Consider the following 24,319-nt stretch of genomic DNA (forward strand, 5'->3'; position numbering starts at 1 on the left):
TAAAGATAACACAATGAGTGTTATCTCGAAAGAATAATTCTATTTAGTTTATAATAAAGTATACACATATATACATTAGTTTGATACAATTGTGGTTTGTTGTACATTACTGTGTTGCTCGTGCATAAGAATTCATTTTTGTTACATAAAAATAATTTTCATATCTGTTGCATATTTATTCTTCCTTTAAAAAATAAATAAATATGAAACATTATACATAAAAAATAAACTTAAATAAATATTTAAAAAATATCAAGAGAAGGAAATTTCTTGCTGAGAAACAATATCTAACAATATCTAACAAGAATTTCAAAAATGATAATAACAATCTATGTATATTAAAAAGTACAATTTATCACTGGAAATACTTTCTAACTACATTTATGACAATGTTGATAAATCGCCAAAATCTTTCTTTCTTCGAAAATTTAGATTTACATTTATCTTGTATAGAAAACATAAGAAAATGCTGCCAAAACGAACAGATTTATATTTTGATATCGAATATTTGCCAAACAAGATAATAATTTCTTTTATTCCAAACAAATTTATTTAACTAATAGAACATAAAGTTAACATCATCAAAATTTGGATGAATTATACAAGACATTATTATCGTGGAACGATTAACATTTTGTAAGGTTTTGGCGAAATTATCAAACCGCTGGTAAACTTTGCTTTGATGAACTCAACACCTGGTACTGGAAGTAAACAATACCTTTGCATTACGCCGACAAACAATAGGAACAGTGCACTTCTTGCCAATGCTTCTCCTGGACATCGTCTTTTTCCTTAAAAGAAAAAAAGGAAAGATTTCTTTTATATATCTTTTACAGATCGTAAAATATAATATATCTGTCGAAATAAACAATGCACAAAACTTCAATTTGATTTTACAATTATAATTATTCATGGTAATCAGTGATGGGTAAAATACATTTAAAATAAATCTCGATATAGATACAGACAAATTAAAATGTATATAGATATAAATATTGAGATAAAAATATCTCTTTAAAAATATCTCAGATATACATATCAGATACTTTTAAATTATATTTTATCATAATGATAAATATGCACAAAATAATATATTGAATACATTTTTTATTTATTAATATTTTTTGTTTACGACTTTATTCGTTAGTCTAAATTCATCAAAAATTTCTCAAAGATATCGTCACTCATACTATTTCTCCGCGATACTAAAATTTGATCACCAATGCTAAATAATCGCTTAACCGTTTATGACGATATATTTACACAATATCTTTTTGCTTGTTTGACAAATAGAAAATGCCGATAGCACTGTCAGCTGTTTCTACGTGGTCTTGCGATCTTTTAAAAATTTAAAGAATTAGTCAATTAAAAGAAATATGTGAAAATGTATCTAAAAATGTATCTGAGAAAAGCAATTCAAATACTATATATTTTGTATCTAGATACAGATATTTCAATTCGAATATATCTCACAGATACAATATGTATCTATATAGATACATGTATCTAGATACTACCCAACACTGATGGTAATTATTCATCATACAAACAATTCACACGAGTATTAATTTTAAAAAAACACTATTTGTTTTTTTTTAGTGAGAAAGATATTTGCAACCTTTTGTTGCATCATTAAACAATCGGACAAGCTAGAAATATCATAAATATAGCATGGTACAAAAATGTTTAAGTGAAACACGTTGTAATAACGTAATGATTATAACGACCTATTAGACGTAGCTATCATTTGCACTGACAAGTTTTGTAATATATAATTAATACATTTGTAATATTTAATTTTTCTCTAGAATTATTCTTTCTCCATAAATCATGATTAACTGACCTTTTCCGAATAGTATGACGTTTTCGTCCATTCGATAAGCGCCATTCTCATTTAGGTGCCTCTCAGGTTTAAATAATTCCGGATCGGGAAATAATTCTTGATCCATATTATTACTATAAACATTAATCAAGACAGTTGCATTCTTTGGAATCGTGTAACCTCCAAGAATCGTTTCCTCAAGAACACGTCTAGGTCCAATAATAGGTGTTACCTGCCACAAACGCTGAATTTCCATAAGTACAGCTTCAGTAAAAGGCATTCTGCAATTTAAAGTTAAAAATCACCTTTAAAAGTACATGAGAAAAATAAGGGTCATAAAAATACTTTCAAATGCTTCTTATTTTGCTTATATAATAAAAATACATTAAAAGTTTTATCACACATTATTACTTTACTCTATCCTCCAAATTAGGAAGTCTATTGCCGATCACGGCATCGATCTCTTCGTGTAATTTGCGTTGCACGTCCTGGTGATTGACCATTTGCAAAAAAAGAGTGTCTAAAGTCGTTGTCGAGGTTCTTATTCCAGCGACGAAAAAATCAATCAGACTTACAATGAGATTGTTGTCTTAAAAGAAAAACACAAAAAATGTTTAAAAAATAACATAATACATTTATCCTTTTGGTTCACAATTTGGTCGAATAAAAATAATATTTCGCATGTTACTGCTTTAAATCACAGAGCATGTAAACATTATAAGCTCGCATATCAATAAAGGCGCAAAATTAAAATAAGACTATTAAAAAGTAAGCTTAGAAATAATATTCAAGTTCTATATGACGCAATGTATTTGAAGTTTTTATATAATAAATTGTGAAAAGATGGAGGTTCGTATAATGTCATTAACAATAAGCAATTAGATTGTTACCTGAAAACACAGTATTCTTGTCTTTTTGCGTGAACATTTCGTGGAGAAACGCATCGATAAAATCTTCCTCTTTTCCTTCGACAAACCGTTGTTTATGTTCATTAATAGTTTCCTGAATGTTAGAGACAATTGCAATGTATAAGTCGTAAATATATTGCAAATAACAAACGCTAAAATTGAAAGCTGTTAAAATTACGTTACCATTAACAAACTCCTTAATTCATTATTGATTTTAACAAGTACACTGTATCCCGTCTTCTCGGGAAAGAGGAAACGGAGCCAAGGGAAAGTGGACAAAATCCCACCAGACATATCAAAAATTTGACTACGACGTTCCATTAGATTTAAAAAATTCTGCAATCTGTAAACGGTTACAAAATCGATAAGTGATTACAGCTCAAGATCGACCTACAATCGAATTATCGTATTTTTTATTCTTCGCTTTCAGAGATCTTTATCAGTTTTTTAACGCTAAACTCTCTTGCGCACTTTACATACATGATCACGCAAATATATTAAAAAATATATTACTAAAGTAACAAGCAAAAGAAGATTTGAATTCAAGCTTTCTCTGTAAATTTACGATAGTTATTAAACAAAAAACGCTACCTTTGATCTTGAGAGAGTCGTTTTCCTGTGATCAAAGTCCAAAGAACATTTATGACCGCAGGTGCAATTATAGTTTGTATATGTCGCACGCCGCCGTCTTTTAGTTTCTCTAGAATAAGTATCAGTTCATCCAAAAGAAGCTCTATCATTTGTTGTTTAGCGAATCCAACATTTCTTAAAGCACGTACCGTCCAGGTGCGTAGTTCTTTCCATTCTGGTCCATCATTCATCGTGATCCCTAATCACAGATTTTAATTTATCGATAGCCTTTTAAAATTCTAAACTTTAATGTATATAGCGAGCTTCAATCGAATTTTTTACCGCTTTTCATTCCCATATTTCGTAGCTTAATGAATTCATTCCAAGGACGACCATCCATTTCTTTTTTGCTTAATACTTGCTGAACGAGTTTACTGTTCGAAACAATAATCGTGTCGCCGGCGCCTAATCGTAGACTGATGACATCGCTATTATATCGCTTGCTAAGCTCCAGAAAGGCAAAATGTTGTCCACCAAGTTTTTTAGACAATCTTTTTAAATAATATGTGTTACCAATAAATGGCCATGGAAAAGGACCTAAAATTTTTTCATACAAAAAGTAGGCACATAAATTATCATTTTGCTTATATTATATGATATTTTAGTATTAGGATATTATCTCTTTTTGCTACCAATTCTTTAACCAATCTGGAATTAACTTTTTTTGAACGTAATTTGATCTTGCAAATTTCTAAACAATAATTATTTTCAATTTTCGCGAGTTTAGAAGATATTTTATTTAATATTATAAGATTTTAAATATTTTCAGACGCGACACGTGTTTTGAAAAGATAAGACATGTACAAAACATGTGTGTGCGATAATACTAATGAAAGTACTATATATATAGTTAATTAAAAATATAAAAAAATTTGTACAAAATTTGATGCTGCTATAATAATCAAAATAATAATAATTAAACCATGTGAATTTATAAACGCTCGTTATATGTCAAATATGAAGAATGAAAAGTACATTGGCTATGCGAGCCAATAATAATTAAATTAATAAATTAATAATAATTAAATATAATTAACATCTTGATTATTATACTAAAAGAAGCTATTATTAAAAAAATATTTGCCAGTATTGTATTAATAAAAACAATATGTGAAAGTTGTTACAGTTCATGCAAATTATTTTTTCAATCAAAAATAACTCTTACTCTGTTATACAGGGTGTATCCTAAAAAGTGGGAAGTTTGCAATGGTCGATTTAGGACACAAAAATAAGAGAAAAAGTTCATATAAACGTATGTCCGATATGATCTTTTATTATCTTATCTTCACTGAATACATGATACGAATCGTACTACTTACAACACAATTAATTAAGTAACACGCGTTTATGTTTATAAATTAGCAAGACCTTTCTAAATCTTGTAGATAAACAAACCGATATATATCTCTCCAAGTATGCTATCTTAACTCTATTGGAAAATAAAACAGGCTGTAACTCGGAAATAAGGTCGGACATATGTTTATATATGAACTTTTTCTCTTATTTTTGTGTCCTGAATCGACCATTGCAATACTTCCCACTTTTTAGGATACACCCTGTATAATAAAAGTGAATAAAAAAGTTATTATTATAATTGATAGATATATTTTAATAATATTAGCAACAATATACAAGCTCGTATGTGTGCGGCATCCCCTCCCATACTACCGAGACTCTGTTATTTTCCCGAATTTCTTAATGATCTAACTAAAAAAATTAATCAGAATTGTCTGATAATTTCGATAAGAATTCTATTTTGGCCATTTTCGAACAGATCTATACTGGTCTCTACCATAATGCAACAAAACTTTTTTCTCAGTATAAGAAAAATTATTATTAGAAAAATTAAATTTTTAACAAGTATTGTTTCTCTATATAATTTGTCAATATTCATTTGTTAACATTGTTATGTATTATTTTGGAAATCACAATTACATTTATAGAGTCGCAGATCGCACTGCTTATAATCACATACATTACCTTTTATTTTTAAATAGATTATATAATGACTATAGTGATATAATTGTCTCTATATCTTTTAAATTCTTAAGATGATCTTTTAACTCATCATTCTCTTCATGCCACAGTTTTTTACGCTTATATATAACCATTCAATTTTGTCAACTTGTAATTTTACGCTTATATAAGCTTTCAAGTTCGTCAAAAGTGATGCAAAGAATAACTCATGCCAATTAATTTAATATATTGATTGAAATATATATTACGAACAAAATGTTATATCAGATGTAATATGTAATTGACTATTTATCATTTTTTGATCCATTATTTATTGACCATACTTTTAATGTGAAGAAAATACATAAAATTATATATATAAATCTAACAGTTTATAACAGAATAAATGACGTAAGTCATACCTCTATTCTTTTGTAATAATAAATGTCAATAGATACAATGTTAAAGTTTATTACGATAACAGATATTATGAAACAGAAACTTTCTGAACAAATACATATTGATAAAGATAAGATTGATTTTAGAATTTTAAATATCTTTTTAATTTATGTCTATCATTCACTATTTTAAAACTATTTTTATTTTCGTTGATTATCATAATATTATTTTCTCATCATATTTTTTAAATATATATTAAGTTATTATTTTAAATGTATATTGCCGACTATTGTCGGAGCCTATTATAATTCATCAGTTATATTTTAAAAGCGCAACACACAAATGTATAACAACACAAGAAAATAATTAATTATTTTAAAGTTTGATATACATATGTAAATGTTAAGCTAAAGAATTAATTTTATATAAAAAAGTAGACTTTTTTCTCCATATATAATGAGGAATTTTTTCTCATTTTTTTCAATTTTATTTTTTCTAAAAGAAACAATGTAAAAATTATTTTTCAATTATTCTACTTATTATTTTTCTAGTATATAAAGATAGTGATTATATACAAAATATATATATGAAAATAAAAAATGAAATTATATATGGATATATTTTATGTATAATTCTCTATATTTATACAGGGTGATTCATTTTAATCTTAACAGGCAAATATCTCGAAAAATATGAGAGATACGAAAAATATGAAAAAATGTTTCATACAAAAGTTGTAGGATTTCGAGGGGGACATCTGATGGTGACCTTGACTTTCAAATTCTACAACTTTTGTATGAAACATTTTTTCGTATTTTTCGAGATATTTGCCTGTTAAGATTAAAATAAATACCCTGTATATGATTATATAAAATATAAACTTTTTTCCTAGTAGTATGAAAATAATTTCATGTGTAAAAAAAGTCATAAAATGTACAGCAAATGTTTTCGGAAGAAGCTTTTTTCAATAATTGATTTTCAAAACTGAAAATTTAATACACATTTTTTTTTTTTTTGAATAATCTTTTGAATAATCTTGTGCCAAATATATGTTCTCCAATTCATTTCAATTGCGGCTATTAATGTATATATATAGTATAAATTCAAAAAATACACAACATATATTTGTATTTAATAATTTAAATGACTAAAAAATTATTTATATAAAGGGTATTTATTTTAATTCTCATTTTTATTTCTTCAATAAAAGATTAAATGTTTTATAAATATTTTAAATTCAATAATGTATAACATAAAGGTAATAATAAGATACAGTGTTTTAAAAAGAGTTTGTGTTATTAATTTTGCAATTTTATTTGATCTCGGAATAATCTAATACAGAGCTGTCCACGTTTTGCACTTTTCGGCCGATTTCCGAGGCTCACCGCCTAGCGGCCCCCACTTACGCTCGAGACCTTAGCAACGCGTGGCCCGATAACCGTAGTTGCTAAGGTCTCGAGCGTAAGTGGGGGCCGCTAGGCGGTGAGCCTCGGAAATCGGCCGAAAAGTGCAAAACGTGGACAGCTCTGATCTAATATACTAAATTGCATTTAAGAAAGATAAGAAAATCAACAATTTATATTTTAGTTAAAAAAAGAGTAAATTTTTTATGTTATGTTATGTATAAAAAAACAACAGTGTTTTTTTATGTTCAATTACATATTATATATTCTTAAAATAATTTATACGTTTAAATAAATAATTAAATTATTTAAAATGTATGCGGCTTATTTTTTATTGTCTCTATTAATTAAATAAGAACAAAACTTTTTTCCAACTTTCCTTTATAAATTCTATTTTATAATTGAAGAGAAGAGAATAAGATTTCGTATAAATAAGTATTAACACACAGCATGTATATCTGAAAGATATCTAAAAGATATCTCTCAGAAGGATATCTTCTCGAGACAGCCTCTGAACGTTTTTTTGGATAAATAAGAATGCTTATGAATATAAATATTTCATTTATAATAGCACATTTCTGTATAAAATCGTAATCTGCAGTATACAGAAATATAATCTGTATACTATGTGTATATACCCTCCAACAGCGTTCGGTATATACAAAAGACGTTCAAGGGACATCCAGAGGACATCTAGAGGACATCATACAACATCCTTCGGAACGTTTTTCGGGTATGTTGTGTTGTTAGGGTAATGTTATAATATATTTTTAAACCATTTAAATATAATTCCAAGAAAATATAATTATACACAAAACATACACATTTATTTTTTCTGTATTCTTTGTATAGGGGAGCAAAAAAGAAGCATATAAGAATAAATAATTATACCTGGTGGATAATTGGCTGAATATTTCGATCTCTGTCGCACTACGACAATGATGAATAAAATACTCAAGGTTACCACGATCAATGCTACTATCATTGTGTCTCGCTGTTAGATTTTTCTTATTTTGACTCGTAGTCGTCAGGCCTCAGAATAGATCGCCGTTTTCTGCTCGCTAGGATAGACGAACGGTATAATATAAGCCTTCCGGGCTTAGATTGAGTTAATCGTAATTACGTTCACGTGCAGACAGATCTCATTTAGATAAATTGATAGTGAATTTATCATTCAAGTCGATCGTTCTCCGCTTACGAAATCGCATTGAACTCGAAAGAAGGCACAATTTTACACATATATATATATATATATATATATATATATATATACATATATATATGTAGATCTCTAACATTATATTTAAACGTGTATGATTAATCGCGCCCAGATACGAGATCCACTTGTGCACGTGTGGATTGATAGAGCTGGACTGTGTCGGATTACACATAGATAGAGAGATATACCCTATACATCCGACAGTATAATGACGATCAGGCGAAGCCTCTCTTAACGAGAACGAAACGAATGAAATTCACACAGTTGAATCTTGGCGCGACAATGTAAAATTCGTTTAAATCAAACGGATCAGCTGATGGCGACGATTACATGTATTAAATATACAATAAATACAATATAATAACATATATTGATTATTCTACCTTCCACACCGTTATGTAGAAAATTGGAAATAAAATTTTTGCTTCATTGAAAATGTATAGGAGATATTATATATTATTCAAAATACTGTTAATAGTCTTCTTATGATTAAATTGATATTTTTAAATTAAATTAATGAATAAATTTTAAATTAAATTAATAAAATATATATACTTGAAGAAATATATTTTTTCCAGTTTCGTTCATTCTCGACTTAAATCTTTTTAAATAAAAAAGTTAACCTAGAGTTTGACCAACTCGATTTTTAGCTGAAGAGAATTTGAACAATAAATAATAAGAGTTAATTTCTCAAGAATTATTAGTGATATAAAATCTTTTAAAATTATATTAGTAATATAAAATCAATTTTAAAAAATCAATAAATTATAATAAATCATATAAATTCTTTATCTAATTTTATTAGATTTTTAAGCAAAATAAAGAAAGATAGAGAGAGTGTACTTATTAAAAAAGTTTATATAAATTTATTCGGATTCGAGATAATATATATTAATTCAATTATTTTAGCACATAAATAAAGAAAAAAACGACAGAGATATATATTTTATATGAATTATATATTTTACTATATATATTGTCAAACATTAATAAGTCTATTCATTTTAATTGCATTTTTTCTACATATTTTATTCTCTCCTCTCTCTCTCTCTCACACGCACATACGCGCGCGCGGACTTTCTCTTATTTTTCTTTCTACTCTTAAATATATATTTCGATACATTTATTTTAAATATGTGAAGAAAATCTAACAAAACGTAATTAAGATAAATAAATAAGTGTTACGTTACCGGCAGACTTTCTCTTTTTCGAAATTAATAAAAATATATTGCACTCTCTATTTTTCATGCTTTAAGGCCATTGCACGTACAAAAATTTTAGTCGTAATCGTAAAGCCATAAGCAAATCGTCCAATCATAGAGAAGAATTATCATAACGTAATAAGAATGCTTGACTGTGATTGGACGATTTGCTTACGGCCTTGCGATTACGACTAAAATTTTTGTACGTGCAATGGCCTTTTAGCGGTTTAGCGTGATCACGTGATTACAATCGTAGACATAATAAGATCCATAGATGGGAATACTTAAATTCTGCGCCGAGGGCAGAATTTGCGATTTGCGATTTGCGATATATTGAAGTATCGAAGAAAAATCGATTCTCTGGTCGCTAGTTACTTATGCAAATCAACCAATCGGATCCCATCGTTTCTGGACAAATCGATCAGCTTGGTTGTTTTCACTGCATGCAGGTGTCGCTTATCTATGACGTTGAAGTTTCAGATTCAAATGCGAGGGAAACGATTGAAACGAATGTCGGTTATCGACGAGCGCACGAGACGTGTCTGATTTGGTATAAATTGAATATATTTGTTGTGTTTCAAAACATCATTGTGAATAATAACTCGTTATAAATCCTTGAATGGATCTTGAATGAATAGTGGTAAGTATCCTTAATTTTTTCGAAAAGGAAATTACGGAAATAATGACAACAGATTCGTTAATTTATCATAATATTAAACATAATATACATAGTAATAAACATAATATCATTATATTAGACAAATATTGTGTTGTTTATATGCAAGAGTCATTTTCACAAATAATATTACACAATTAATATTAATGGAGAAAGAATTGGTGGACTGAATTTACACATATATTGTGTTATATTTTTTTTTTCAGTAACGTATACACAGATATTGTACATTATTCATATATAATGGAAAGTGGACAGACGTTCAAAATGCCATCAGTTGTAGCTAATTATAAAGAAGCTATTCAAGAAACATGTCGTAAGATGATTGATCACAAGAGAGGCAAAAGGTATATAAAGATATATTGCGATATTATACAAGAGTATTTAAATGGATGTATTCGATATTAATAGAGGATTCTTAAGCATTAAAGAATTTGGTTTATGAATCAATATCAAATTAATAATATTTATTGCCAGACTTTAAACTTGTCCGAGTCATTTTCTATAAGATAGAAGATTTGTTGAAAACATATGATTATCAGATAATTGATCTTTTAAGTATTTACACAATGTTTGCATTATTAAATAGCTACCAATGGAGCTTAGAAGATTTTGAAATTGGATCACCTCTAGGGAGAGGAAAATTTGGTCGCGTGTATCTAGCTAGAGAGAAAACTACTCATTACATGGTTGCCTTAAAAACATTGTATAAAATTGAATTGGTAAAAGGACGTGTGGAGAAGCAAGTAATGCGAGAAATTGAAATACAGACACACTTAAAGTATGTACAGCGCATTCTGAAATATGTTTATATAAATATTTTTTAAGATAAATATTCATATTTCTATGTATATGTGTGCTATTACAGACATCCACATATCCTTCAGTTATTAACGTACTTTCATGATGCTAAAAGAATCTATTTAGTTTTGGAATTTGCTGCAAGAGGTGAATTGTATAAGGAGTTAAAACGTTATCCAAATGAGCGATTTAGCGAGCACTTGTATGTATTTATAATTTTATATCTAGTGCAATATATATATTTATAAAAAAGTTATTCATACTACAAATTTTTTTGCCAGATCTGCTAAATATACTTACCAAGTGGCCGATGCTTTGGATTATTGTCACAAAAACAATGTGATTCATAGAGATATAAAGCCTGAAAACTTATTGCTCACATTCGATGGCGATATAAAACTTGCAGACTTTGGATGGTCTGTGCATGCACCATCTTCAAAGTAAGTATAAAGTTTCATAGTTTTCATTAGTATACTAGCTAGTATTTTGTGCAACATACTTTGTTATAGTTTCAAAAACATTAGTTATTTTACAATAATCAAAAGAGTTGATTTTGTTCACATTTAGTGAGTCAGATTAATATTTAGACATTTTATTTTTTCAGACGGAGCACATTGTGTGGAACCTTAGATTATCTGCCACCAGAAATGGTCCTGGGACAGACCTACGACGTCTACGTTGATCATTGGTGTTTAGGAATTCTCTGTTATGAATTCCTTACAGGCAGGCCACCTTTTTTAAGCAATACTACACAAGAAACATATGCCAAGATAAAAACTGTAAATATAAGTTGGCCAGAGCAAATTAAACCTGGGGCCAAAGACCTGATATCTAAGGTAACATTTATGTTCATATTTAATATATATGTATCTTTATATTATAGAATATATATAATAAAAATGTATATTTAATTTATAAATTTATTTCTACAGCTCATCAAAAGAAAAAGTACAGAACGAATTTCTATGGCTGACGTTAAGACACATCCCTGGATTAGAGAGCACAAAGATTCACCTAAATAACTTGAATTAAAAGGTATGAAAGATTATTCTTCATTAATATTAAAATACACATATTGTGTTTGATAATTTTCTTGCAACTTTTTAATTAGATACAATATCAAAAGTATGTTTATCCAATATAACCCAATATAAAAATAAATATATCCAAAAAACGAAAAATATTAACAAGCGTCGACAGATGTACTTTTTTTCATAGCATGTTTTTTTATAATATGATATTTAAAACCATGAACGCGAATGCTATACATTTTTAATATTTTGTAAATTTGTTCTAAAAACATTCTGTATTCGTGAATATTTCTTTCTTTCTTAGACAATAGTATCATGTATAATAACAATATTCATGTTACAAATTTAATCCAACTATTTTGATTGAGATTGATATTAATGTTATTTATTGCTTTTTTTAAACTTAATAATAATAAATTTGTTCATATTGTAAATTCGCACAACAGTAATAATTTGGCATACAGTCCATTCAAATATAAATAATATCTTAACAATTTTGCAATTAGTTTTACAAATTTAATATATCTTTCAATATGTCAACACTCTCTGTATTTGTTTACATTTTTTAAATTTTTTAAACGAATCTTATAACTATATGCATATGTGCAAATATACATATATCCATCAAACAAAATGTGTATGAAAGCAATACTTTAAGGTGAAAAGAAGATTAGGATACACATTCTCAATTATTTGATTAGCAAAATTTTTTTTTCCAAAAGAGAGTGATCTAATTAAGTGAGCAACTATTTTTTTTACTTGTGCGCATATATATATTATATGATATTGCAAAGCGTTATTGTATAGTCATGCAAATTTGTCTGAAAATTATTATTGCATTGATTACTACATATATAAAAATAATATAACCATTAATTCAGATATATATACGTATATATATCTGAATTAATGGTTATATTATTTTTATATATGTAGTAATCAATGCAATAATAATTTTCAGACAAATTTGCATGACTATACAATAACGCTTTGCAATATCATATAATATATATATGCGCACAAGTAAAAAAAATAGTTGCTCACTTAATTAGATCACTCTCTTTTGGAAAAAAAAATTTTGCTAATCAAATAATTGAGAATGTGTATCCTAATCTTCTTTTCACCTTAAAGTATTGCTTTCATACACATTTTGTTTGATTATATATTCTTTTTGAAAAATAGACATATATAAAATCATTATACATACAAAAAATAGTCTCATATGGTAGTTAGAGAAAATATCAGCAGAAAAATTTAAAAGTATCTTGTTGAGAAATTATGAAGAATTTTAGGAATATAGGTAATAAACTGTTAATAAATAAAATTTGGGAAAAATTTAATTGCAATTTTGATTTCTGTGCGCATTATTAAGTAATAAGGAACGCGTATTTGCACATAACAAAATATCGCACACACATCAAAAGAATATTTAGCAAAATATTATTTATAACATTATGCAAAATCAACTCCAGTGTCTAACAAATCTCGCAACATAAAGGATGCCTTTTTTGGAAGAATCCTGAAAATATAAGAATCTTGTTAGAATATTATTCATCTATTATTTCATATATATATATATATATATAAACTAAAAAAAAAAGAAAGATGAAAATACCTAAGGACATGCCCAAGATAAAGCAGATATCCTGGTACACTAAATTCTGCGTAATTTCGGCGAACGCCATCTAAAATTTGTCTAGCTGCTTCTGTGGCAGACATTGTACCAAAGTAACTGGGTATTCTGCGAAACATGTTTTGAAAAATTAGAAAAATAAATAAATAAATAATCACGCGATATATAATAATAAAAAGAAAACGATAAAAATTATATGAATTAAATGTACATAATTTACAAATGTTTGTTACCTAAAACGTATATCTTTCGCAGCTTCCGTTCCAACAATAAATGGATAAACATGAACCAATGAAACAATGATATTGCTATTTGAATGTCTTAATTCCATGTGTAAGGACTCAGCTAATCCTTGTACTGCAAATTGAGCGGTGGATAAAGGAACTCTGGTACCACGACCACTCGATCCATTGGAAAGACCAGCAACAGAAGACAAGATTATGATGTGACCCTTGCCAGTGTGTCGCATACAAGGCAAAACTGAATCCAACAACTAAAAAAATAATTATTGATTATGCCTGTTTCTCCAAAGATTTTACATCAAAATAGGCATCAAAAAGGATATTTACCCAAAAATGACTAATGACTGATAAATCCATAGTTTCCCTTACTTCTGACGATGCTTGTACTAATGTACGCGGACTGGGCAAACCGCAACAATGGAAAAGCATCGTAATGTCTCCCAATTCATTCTTAATAAGATTCACTATTCGAGCAACCTATTTATTATCAAGAACAATGTCAGTAGAAATAAGTCAATATACTTGGAATTAAGACCAATAGAATTTCAGTGATATTATGCGACTTAAAAATAGAAATATACATACTGCCTCCTTATCTCTCACATCACACTGGTAACTCTTACATATTCCATGTAACTGTCGAGCACTTTGTACAGTGGCATTGCAAGTCTCGACATTAATGTCTACGCAAGCAACCGCAACGCCAAATTGACACAACTGTAGAGCAAGTTCTCTGCCAACTCCACGTCCTGCGCCTATAATCTAAATTATAACACGCATAATAGTAACAAAATTTGAATTTGTCATAATGAATTATACATCACTAGTTATATATCTCTCAATATTACTATAGCAACTTCAAAATTGAGATTTTTCAAGTGTGGTGGTCTAAACATTCTATAGATTGCAATCAGGATTGTACAGCATATTCCAATGAAAAGCATTATTAGATCCAATGCTAGAACGCATAGCGAATATATTCTGAGCAGCATTTCTGGTGGCCGAATATTTCTCTGCAAAGAATAAACAACGTTACATAAAATCTTCATTGCACACGATTTTTAACAAGATGAAACGATTTCATAGAAATAAAACGAATTTCAGTTTCATCCTGATACTATAAATTCTCATACCATCTCGTCGAAATTATTTATTAGAAATCTAATGATATAATATAAGTTTTTCTAGAATTGCAATGATGTATATACCTTATAAATATATATGTATATATATATATATGTCTATGTCAAGCGAAGTTTATTGATAACGCGTATCGTGTCGCCGATTGTACCAGGACATCATCCTGATTTCTCCCGGGTCATCAATCACGATTTTTATTATCAACACGAAATCGTTTCATGCATAGATAATATAAAATATATAGACGAATTAACTGTCAACAGCAAGCGTGACTTTGGAGAGGAGGTTAGAGGTTAGAGATTAATTAAAATAGACGTGGTGGGATACATCGGAATATGGTCTTATTCATTAAAATTTCCCTTAAATTTCTCTCGAACTCTCCCTTTCATTTATCTATGTATTTTATATATCTATCAAAATATTTATATCGACATTTTGATAAAATCGTATTATTCGACATAAACCGAAATCGAAAATGTTACTTTACTATTATGTTTATCGTAAATTTGTAATGCTTAAAAGTGGCATAAAAATGTTCGAAACAAAAATCGTAGTAAAATATTATATTAAGCAGTATTTGAGAAGAAGCGAGAGAACGCGTAAGTTGAAAAAAATTGACGAAAAAAAAAATTACGATATATATATATACATATATATATGTATATAATCATTTACAAAAATTTGTTCACGCTTATATTAGTCTCGTTTTTCTTTTCGAAACTTGAGATATATGTATATTTGTATATATTTCATTTTAAATGTAAAAACATTGTAAAAAAATACAAGGAGAATCTAGATGAGAGAATAACAGAGAGAAGATAGGCAGTAAAAGATAACGATATATATAATTTTATTTCTAGCAAGAGATTATATGGTATTTTAAACAAAAAGAATTAACATGATATTTTATAAATGATATTTCATTGATATAATATTTTAAAGAAATTCCGCAAACAATTTCGACTCAAAGAAAAAAAAAATATTGAAAAAAGTATCAGTATGTCTATCTCTCTTAATCTTTCTCTTCATCCTTTTCTCTATTACACGTTATATGACGTACGAATCGTTTGCGCTTGCGCGTAGGTGATAATGCGCTTGATTTTCTACGAGAGGAAGGAATTTCGCATTTCGTATAGTTTTGTCAGATCGAAGGAAATTTAACAAAAATGTGGTACGAAATAATCCCCCCGATGATTGTTATAGGTTTAGTACCGGTTTTACCTCAACTTGGGGCTTATTACTTGAACCAGTATTTCCTGGGAAATGTAAGTACCTGCATTTTACATAACATAACCTTTCAATGAATTTACATAAAAGGATTTACAAAAAAAAAAAAAAAAATACATAAAAGGACTGGAAAAATAATATCTAATAGTAATACATGTATATATCTAAATGTGTATGTACTAATTTTTTCGAATTTAAAGCATTATATGAAAATTCAACAATTATACTAAATGCTTAAGAAACATATTTAATTAACAGTAACGTTTAATTAGTGGGATTCGAATTTATCGAGCAATGAACTCAATATATCTTTGCTGAATAGAAATATATTAATTATAAAATTTGTCTGACTTCAATTTTATTATTGTTGTGTGCCCTGCAAATACTTTGCTATCTTTTACTTCGACATGACTTAAATGTATGAAAAATTATATTAGAAAATACATAATATCAAATAGAATGTGGTTTAAAATTGTAATAATATTTCTTTGGTAATAATATTTCCTCTTTGCAGCCAATGCGTAGAAACATGGGAGACATTTGGGATCGCCACATGTTTACGAGAGACAGTCGCATTGATGGAGCCCCATGGAAAAACAGGGTAATTTATTAAATATAATACAATTATATAAGATGTATAATTAGTCTACTTACATCAATAATAAGAAAAATATATGAATATGTAAGTATATATATATATATAATATTCACATTTATAATCGCTCTTTCACAGGGACTAGAGAATATTCCTGATGATTAAGAGTACAAATAATAAATTAATATAAAATTGCAGTAATGCTATATTAAACCATTAGTTGGGGTATATGTGTCAGCTGTCGTTTAATTTATATATAATACATAATAAAAGTGTATAATATATTCTACGACAAAAATATTCTACGACATAAAAATATATCCCATTTTTCTATTTCCAATTCCTATATATATAAAACCTAAACCATAATGATACATTTTGTAGGCACAGTTAACTACATTAATTAAACATTTATAAAAAATTAGATAAAATTACTTCAAATTGTTTTTTTACAGGATATATTTTTATGTGATATTGAAGTTACTTTATTTGTGAAGTTAAAAGGCAATATTTTGTTACATATATATCCTAATCTATTATTAAAATTTTTATTTTGTTCAAACTAATCTGAATTTTATATCTATATATTTATATATCATATTTATATCTGATATTTATATTTAATCTTTATATTATTTATATTATATAATTTATACCTTATATATTATATTTAAAATTTGATCTACAATTTTAATATAAATATAATAGTAAATTATATCTTTTGAAAAATAACTCTTGAGAGCGCTATTATTAATCTATTATTAAAATTTTTATTTTGTTCAAACTAATCTGAACTTTATATCTATATTTATATTTATATATCATATTTATATCTTACATTTATATTTAATCTTTATATTATTTATATTATATAATTTATATCTTATATATTATATTTAAAATTTTATCTACAATTTTAATATAAATATAATAGTAAATTATATCTTTTGAAAAAAAAAAAAAACTCTTAAGAGCAATAGAAGAATTCAGATTTAAACAATCTGTTAATAAAATTTTATCTCGATGAGTACGAGCATTGAGAATAAGTAATGATTTGTATTATATCTCGATAATTCAAATCGTAATAATGAATTCTAGTAATAATTGAAGTTTCTTTATTTGTGAAGTTAAAAGGCAATATTTTGTTACATATATATCCTAATCTATTATTAAAATTTTTTTTTTGTTCAAACTAATCTGAATTTTATATCTATATTTATATATCATATTTATATCTTATATTTATATATAATCTTTATATTATTTTTATATTATATAATTTATACCTTATATATTATATTTAAAATTTGATCTACAATTTTAATATAAATATAATAGTAAATTATATCTTTTGAAAAAAACTCTTGAGAGCAATAGAAGAATTCATATTTAAACAATGTGTTAATAAAATTTTATCTCGATGAGTACGAGCATTGAATAAGTAGTGATTTGTATTATATCTCAATAATTCAAATCGTAATAATGAATTCTCTAGTAATAAAATCATCATCGAAAAGAGCCGCGTGAAGTTGCGCGCGAGAGGGGTGGAGGGAGGGGGAAGTAGAAGCCTGATTCCGCAAGCAGCACCGGCGCTCGCAGTCGTGCGCGAGACGCCGTCGGTGTGACTTTGAACGCGAGCGGTTCGAAAGTTTTTCAAGAGAATACGCGGAACCGATTAATCGCGTTCGGGATTACTTTGGCGAGGTAACGAAAGGCACGGAAATACATCTATATTCAGCGGCGAGACGGTTTAACCTTCATTATACGTGTGTACCTTTGTTTTTCGCGATACAAATTTCTGTTGGCGACGAGAGAGAAAGTTCCCTTTGTGTGATATCGGCCGAAAGTGTTCGCAGTAAGACGCGAGGACGCGAGGTAAGATAATAGGTTATCTCTCTTTGCCCTGTTTTTATTCATTTCGAAACTCGGCCATCGATCTTGGATCGCGACTCCGCTTGACTAAATCCATATATTGTTTTACTTTCTCCTCTTATTTCAATCGAGATCGTAAACCGTTACGACGAGTTTTCCGTGCGCGGAATGAAGTTGGCGGTTATCGGATACGTCACGGAACATAAGAATTTCACAGACGTCTCTCTTCGAGTTAGTCGGGAGGGGAGAGGGAGATTGATTGGCGATTATCGATTTGGCCCGAAGCCAATTCGCAATTCATATCCGTCGGTTTCTAATCGTAAACTTTCGATTCTCGCCGGAGAGTGAATATCTCGCGTTCGCGCGAAATCAATCGGCCAAGTAAATTCTCCGTCAGGCGCTCTCGATTACGAAATTTCGTCGGGAACTCGATCTTCGGGGAAGAGGCTAAGGGCTAACTTTTCGCGTCCGTTTGCGGAAAGTACCACTACGGGAGAGGGTTTTCAACTTTTCTTTCGGGGTTAAACTCCGGTAAACTTAATTTCTCCAACTTCCTTTAGAAAAACAAGCTTTTCATCAAGGGAGAAGAGAGAGAGAGGGAGAGAGAATACTCTCGGCGACAAAGGCAAAAGACATTCGTGGATCAATCGCGCCTCACTTTACTTTGATGAAAAGAAAACGTAACGATTATTCGAGTGAATAAAAACGCGCCGTAAGAAATATTTCTCTCGTCGATCGATCAACTGATTCGTATATAATGTCAAAAATATATTATTCATATATATAAAGAGACTTGAAAATGATAGATAAATATATAATATATAATTGATAAATATATAATATATGTATATATATAATTCATATATAATGTCAAAAGAGACTTGAAAATTAATCGTCGAAATTTCTGAAATTTCAGTTCCGCTGATTGAAGAACACAAACAACGGGTAATGCAATCAATCTCTGATCCTGCTCGCCGTGGAAAGAAAAGTCCGCGTGTGACGATAATATAACGGCGCGGTTCTGAGACCGAGAGATATCTGCTTCCTTGCCTCCCCTTCCCCTCTCCTTCTTACTTCACCTCGCTTCGCTCTCCCGTTCTCACCTAGTCTCGCTCCTCCTCTCGTCGCGCCTCGTCTCATCCTTATACACCGGTGATTCCGTGTGCGTGTCGCGTGTGTGTTCGTGAAAGATCGCGCGTGCGAATCGGTTGACGGACTTCGGCGGCCTGTAAACGTGACAGCAGCTGGTGATATTCGAGGAGAAGCGGAGAGGAGCAGCTGAAGTCAACACACACAGAGAGAGAGATATCCGTTTCGGGTCTTCGACATCATCATCGACCATGCGGCTCTTTGGGATATCCTCGAAGCGGTCGTCAGTCGTCAGTGAAATAGGTAAGTGCACAAAGAATTGCTAAACGAAAAGCTTCATTTTCGCTCGATGCGGAATTAATTTCGAAAAATGGCGGCCGCGAGAGTATCGTATACCGCTATCGCGACCGCTTTGTTTCCACCCTCGCTCGTGTCACGTGTCCCGGACGACGTAGTTTACGCGTCCCCGAGCCTACTACGTGCCACCGCCAGCCGGCTCCTGCGTAATAAGAGCTTCCCTCCCCCGAAGGGGAAACTTCGCGCTTCGTAGGGCAGCAGGACACGGTGGCGTCGTTAGATATCAGTGTTTCTCAATACTTTCGTTAATAAATATTTTCAAATATGGTTCATATTTTTATGGTTTTGTAGTTTATATTGAATATTATGATAGCACATATAAATTTTATTTTTAAATACCCCGCGTATTATATATTTAATTATTTAAAAAAAACCCTCTCTCTTTGTTGGGTTCTTATCTTAGTAACAAAAAAATACATGACAAACTACTAGCTTTTGCATATACAAATACTTCGCTATTTTACACTTTTCATTAAAAATATTTAACGAAGGTTGGGAGCCAACTTTTATCTTTCGCGTGATTCATATTCTTGTGGCTCATATTCTTTGATTTCGCACTCTTGCTCACATACTAAGAGCTATTCTTTGTCAAGAGAATATTTCTAACATATTTTTCTTTTTTATATAATTTGTGTCATTTTCATTACAATTTTATGTTATCCGCTGTTAAACTGAGAAAAATTGATTTAAGATTCGAGTTTTTTACACGCAAGTTTTAGTTGCGTATTTATTTTTGCAAAATAAATATTGCGCGCTTGAAAATATTTACATAGAAAAAAGAGAAAAAACATATTTGTTTGTTCCATACAATTATGGAATATTATTATCTAATACATGAAACTCTTTATATATTGGACGTGAAAATTTTAAATTCACTCATGTTCCTATATTGTCACGGCAATATCTGGAAAATATTGTTTCTCTTAATATAACGCGAGACTGCTGAAGATAAAATCTCATATTTTCAGTGTATCATTAGTGCAATTATATCTTCAAGTTCTCCAATTTCCAGTTATTAGTAGAATGTAATATAACAATTAAAGGTCTCTTTTTTTGTTTCATTCAACATCTTTTAGCATCTAGCTATTTTTCTATTATATTTCATTCAGCACTATTATCTTACTACTATCAGTAGTAAGATCAGTAGTTGAATTACCATATTCAAACAATAAAACGTTGAATCGGGCATCAAATCTCTCTACGTCCTACTATCGAGTTAAAATTTGCAAATAAAATCGATAATCTCGATAAAGAACCTCGTAATTGCAGCAGAATTTGCGTATCGTGAATCGTAAATTATCACGTTCTTCTCTCTTGGAGGGGACTAAATCGCAATAACAGCATGCAAATGATAAACAGAGGATGAAGGAGTGAGGGGGTGAGAGAAAGAACCATTAAAGTCGTTAAAACCAATAATATGAAGCGATTAATTCTTGTCGCGTTTTATGGCCGTTTCTTCACAAGAGAAACTGGGTATATATTCTTCATATTTTTATTCTTATGGTTTATATTCTTTTGGTTTATAATCTTTTGGTTTATATTTTTATGGTTTATATTCTTATGGTTCATATTCTTTTGGTTCATATTCTTTGATTTCGCACTCTTGCTCGCATACTAAGAGCTATTTGTCAAGAGAATATTTCTAACATATTTCTCTTTTTTATATAATTTGTCATTTTTATTACAATTTTATGTTATCCGCTGTTAAGCTGAGAAAAATTGATTTAAGGCTCCTGGGTGCTCACCGCGGCCATATTGGATTGTGACGTCAGAGGCGAGAAAGCACACGCTGAAAATTCTTAGATGCCATTTTTTAATGAAAAGATATTTCGATTAAACAGCACTTCAGATGGCTTTAGCACACTCTTAAAAACCCCCGAAAACTATCCTTTTCCCTTTATAATCAATCAACATCTGTAAAATGATCGAGATATCAGACTTTGACATGCGGAATGACTGCGCATGTGCAAAGACCAGACGGACTGGGCTTCATAATATTACATTTTACAGCTGTTGATTGATTATAAAGGGGAAAGGATAGTTTTCGGGGTTTTTTAAGAGTGTGCTAAAGCCATCTGAAGTGCTGTTTCATCGAAATATTTTTTTATTTCGAAATGGCATCTAAGAAATTTTAGCGTGTGTTTTCTCGCCTCGCGTCACGATTTCGACATGGTCAGAAAGGAGCCAGGAGCCTTAAGATTCGAGTTTTTTACACACAAGTTTTAGTTGCGTATTTATTTTTGCAAAATAAATATTGCGCGCTTGAAAATATTTACATAGAAAAAAGAGAAGAAACATATTTGTTTGTTTTATACAATTATGGAATAGGTATTATTATCTAATACATGAAATTTCTCAATTTTTCTCAGCTTCAAAGAGAGAATTCTCGTTCGCGGGCGTAAATAATGGGCCCCGAATAATTTTGCGCATCGCCATTAATATCTCCGCGAGAGAATTGCGTATTCGGGGGAAAAAAAAGAAAAAAAAAAGATTTATACGTCGCGGTTAGCCATTTTCCATAATTTCGTTCCTTTTTCAGCGGCAACAATGCGTATCCATGCGTAGATAGTTGTATAACGAAGAGTCTAAACATATATTGCATCATTAGTATATTCTTCTTTTTTTCTTTGTTAGTATATTATCTATTGTGTATATTCGGCGTCTCTTTCGGCCTTTTACTATCGTTTACTATATCGGTGTCGTTTGTAGAATTAATTACACGTCGCTGCGTCCCCGCAGAGGTTTCGTGGCGCCATAGTTACCTTCATTGCCAATTCCAATTCGAGAAAATCGGTGAAAAGCCCGGGGTAAACTGGGCAAAGTTGCTTGACCTGTTTCCTCGAAACTTGCAGCCTTTGCGTACACCCGTTCCAATGTAAACGAAAGACCCGCTTTACCTTTTAATCGTCGATGATGTAACTCGCTGCCGGTCGCGATAAGCGACAAAATTAAACGAAATGGCAGCGAGAAAGAATTAATTTGAAATTTTACATTCGTTCTCCACTGTGTGTAACATTCGCATATGATGACCGCGGTGTGACGTGTCTCCGCGTTTTACTGCGTTTGCGAGGACGCCGGAATAGTTGGACATTTGTTTGAAGTTTATGCAAAGGATAATTCATTTTAGCGGCTTTTTTTCATTCGCAGATGATCGCTTTTTTTTGTTCCTAGCGGCGTCATAAATCACCGCGCGATATAAAACGTTAAAAAGCCGTCTCTTTGCATTCTAAATTCTGCTGAAAATGCAATAATGTCCAGATTATAGTGGATAGCGAAAGGAAGAACTAGAAAGTATAAAAAAATTATATATATCTATCTGTCGTAATATTACGTTAATTAATATAGATGATATGCATATATACATATACATACATACGTGTATACATAGTGTATTTATAATTAATTAAAATAAAAATAAAATCTTTTTTGTTCTTTCTCTCTTTTTAATAAAATGTTAAATGTCTATTGTCGCGGAAAAATTATTATTTTTTCATTGTATATGTATGTATATGTATAATCTATCTTTATGATGCAAAAAATATTAAATACAAATTTATATTTTTAAATTTTATATAGGATATTTGATTATACATTTAGGCCTATATTCTCGATCTTCTTTTATCGCTAAAAGCGCTTTTAAGCATATAGTTTCTGTTATAGAAAAATGTTTTAAAGCGATTGTTGTTTAATACATATAAATATAAATTCAAAATTGAGAAAGAAGTTTGGCAGAAACAAATAAACTTAGGTCCATATTCTCGATCTTCTTTTATCTTCTTTTTTTTTATCATTTTATAATGAACTCAGGAGATACTCAGGATGCAAAAGGCAAATAGGCTATTGTATAATATATAGTATAATATTTTGCCATTAAAACTGAATATATAGGAAAATAATATCAAGGTTGATGACAGAATAATTGCCTTTAAAATATAGAGATGCCTTTAAATAGAATTCGCAGCGTTGTAACAGTCTCTCGGCGCGAAATCATCATGCTTATACATCACCTAACAATACAATTTAAGATCTATCTGAAGGGATATTTATACGCGATTTATATGTATATATATATTTTTTTTAACGTTAAATTAAAATATATTTGGTTAATAATTGGTTA

The 24,319-nt window shown here is 29.5% G+C and overlaps 5 protein-coding genes across 7 annotated transcripts in view; 3 read left to right on the forward strand and 2 right to left on the reverse strand.

Moving 5' to 3' along the window:
* Positions 1 to 94: 94 nt before the first annotated feature.
* LOC145942543 (cytochrome P450 305M2-like) lies at positions 95 to 8,289 on the reverse strand. Of its 2 annotated transcripts, XM_083049372.1 has the most exons (9): positions 8,010 to 8,289; positions 3,643 to 3,897; positions 3,322 to 3,559; positions 2,914 to 3,073; positions 2,713 to 2,824; positions 2,234 to 2,411; positions 1,844 to 2,103; positions 719 to 791; positions 95 to 184 (listed from the first exon to the last, which is right to left on the reverse strand). In XM_083049372.1, the coding sequence occupies exons 1-9, from the start codon at positions 8,101 to 8,103 to the stop codon at positions 142 to 144; spliced, it is 1,413 nt and encodes a 470-aa protein (XP_082905498.1). In that variant the 5' UTR covers positions 8,104 to 8,289; the 3' UTR covers positions 95 to 141. The 2 variants fall into 2 exon arrangements, with proteins under 2 accessions (XP_082905498.1, XP_082905497.1); XM_083049371.1 differs by lacking the exon at positions 95 to 184 and having other exon boundaries at positions 410 to 791.
* A 1,751-nt stretch (positions 8,290 to 10,040) lies between these two features.
* Positions 10,041 to 14,130, forward strand: Aurb (aurora kinase B). 2 transcript variants are annotated; one of them, XM_083049705.1, is made up of 8 exons: positions 10,041 to 10,179; positions 10,422 to 10,562; positions 10,805 to 10,996; positions 11,084 to 11,218; positions 11,298 to 11,456; positions 11,621 to 11,852; positions 11,949 to 12,051; positions 14,019 to 14,130. In XM_083049705.1, exons 2-7 carry the CDS (start codon positions 10,459 to 10,461, stop codon positions 12,036 to 12,038), a joined length of 912 nt encoding a protein of 303 aa, XP_082905831.1. In that variant the 5' UTR covers positions 10,041 to 10,179; positions 10,422 to 10,458; the 3' UTR covers positions 12,039 to 12,051; positions 14,019 to 14,130. The 2 variants fall into 2 exon arrangements, with proteins under 2 accessions (XP_082905831.1, XP_082905830.1); XM_083049704.1 differs by having other exon boundaries at positions 13,936 to 14,069.
* Positions 13,367 to 15,123, reverse strand: LOC145942727 (17-beta-hydroxysteroid dehydrogenase 13). The gene is made up of 7 exons (XM_083049703.1): positions 15,056 to 15,123; positions 14,771 to 14,935; positions 14,508 to 14,684; positions 14,250 to 14,399; positions 13,914 to 14,173; positions 13,663 to 13,788; positions 13,367 to 13,566 (listed from the first exon to the last, which is right to left on the reverse strand). Exons 1-7 carry the CDS (start codon positions 15,056 to 15,058, stop codon positions 13,500 to 13,502), a joined length of 948 nt encoding a protein of 315 aa, XP_082905829.1. The 5' UTR covers positions 15,059 to 15,123; the 3' UTR covers positions 13,367 to 13,499.
* A 1,011-nt stretch (positions 15,124 to 16,134) lies between these two features.
* LOC145942681 (NADH dehydrogenase [ubiquinone] 1 alpha subcomplex subunit 1-like) lies at positions 16,135 to 17,163 on the forward strand. Its single transcript, XM_083049628.1, has 3 exons — positions 16,135 to 16,327; positions 16,804 to 16,890; positions 17,023 to 17,163. Exons 1-3 carry the CDS (start codon positions 16,229 to 16,231, stop codon positions 17,047 to 17,049), a joined length of 213 nt encoding a protein of 70 aa, XP_082905754.1. The 5' UTR covers positions 16,135 to 16,228; the 3' UTR covers positions 17,050 to 17,163.
* Positions 17,164 to 18,468: 1,305 nt separating this feature from the next.
* Lapsyn (Leucine-rich repeat activity-regulated protein at synapses) overlaps positions 18,469 to 24,319 on the forward strand; it is a 96,927-nt gene continuing 91,076 nt past the window's right edge. Inside the window, exons 1-2 of the mRNA XM_083049447.1 lie at positions 18,469 to 18,759; positions 19,673 to 20,148. Of these exons, the coding sequence (XP_082905573.1) occupies positions 20,097 to 20,148 (52 nt within the window). The 5' untranslated portion in view covers positions 18,469 to 18,759; positions 19,673 to 20,096. The remainder of the gene's footprint in view (positions 18,760 to 19,672; positions 20,149 to 24,319) is intronic.

This window comes from Prenolepis imparis, unplaced genomic scaffold (assembly GCF_030444845.1).
Source record: "Prenolepis imparis isolate NDT839.2.m4 unplaced genomic scaffold, iyPreImpa1.0 SCAF_11, whole genome shotgun sequence".
Lineage (NCBI taxonomy): Eukaryota > Metazoa > Arthropoda > Insecta > Hymenoptera > Formicidae > Prenolepis > Prenolepis imparis.

What these genes read in the sequence shown, in the direction of transcription:
- LOC145942543 (XM_083049371.1), bottom strand. Translation starts at nt 8,103, where the DNA reads ATGATAGTAGCATTGATCGTGGTAACCTTGAGTATTTTATTCATCATT. An exon ending in CAAGAATACTGTGTTTTCAG is followed by an intron (nt 2,412 to 2,712) that starts GTAACAATCTAA and finishes TTTTCTTTTAAG; the next exon opens with ACAACAATCTCATTGTAAGT. An exon ending in CGTCATACTATTCGGAAAAG is followed by an intron (nt 792 to 1,843) that starts GTCAGTTAATCA and finishes TTTTCTTTTAAG; the next exon opens with GAAAAAGACGATGTCCAGGA.
- Aurb (XM_083049705.1), top strand. Translation starts at nt 10,459, where the DNA reads ATGGAAAGTGGACAGACGTTCAAAATGCCATCAGTTGTAGCTAATTAT. An exon ending in GTGCATGCACCATCTTCAAA is followed by an intron (nt 11,457 to 11,620) that starts GTAAGTATAAAG and finishes TTATTTTTTCAG; the next exon opens with ACGGAGCACATTGTGTGGAA. An exon ending in CCAAAGACCTGATATCTAAG is followed by an intron (nt 11,853 to 11,948) that starts GTAACATTTATG and finishes TTATTTCTACAG; the next exon opens with CTCATCAAAAGAAAAAGTAC.
- LOC145942727 (XM_083049703.1), bottom strand. An exon ending in CAGTCATTAGTCATTTTTGG is followed by an intron (nt 14,174 to 14,249) that starts GTAAATATCCTT and finishes TTATTTTTTTAG; the next exon opens with TTGTTGGATTCAGTTTTGCC. An exon ending in TATCTTGGGCATGTCCTTAG is followed by an intron (nt 13,567 to 13,662) that starts GTATTTTCATCT and finishes TTATATTTTCAG; the next exon opens with GATTCTTCCAAAAAAGGCAT.
- LOC145942681 (XM_083049628.1), top strand. Translation starts at nt 16,229, where the DNA reads ATGTGGTACGAAATAATCCCCCCGATGATTGTTATAGGTTTAGTACCG. An exon ending in ACCAGTATTTCCTGGGAAAT is followed by an intron (nt 16,328 to 16,803) that starts GTAAGTACCTGC and finishes TCCTCTTTGCAG; the next exon opens with CCAATGCGTAGAAACATGGG. An exon ending in GAGCCCCATGGAAAAACAGG is followed by an intron (nt 16,891 to 17,022) that starts GTAATTTATTAA and finishes GCTCTTTCACAG; the next exon opens with GGACTAGAGAATATTCCTGA.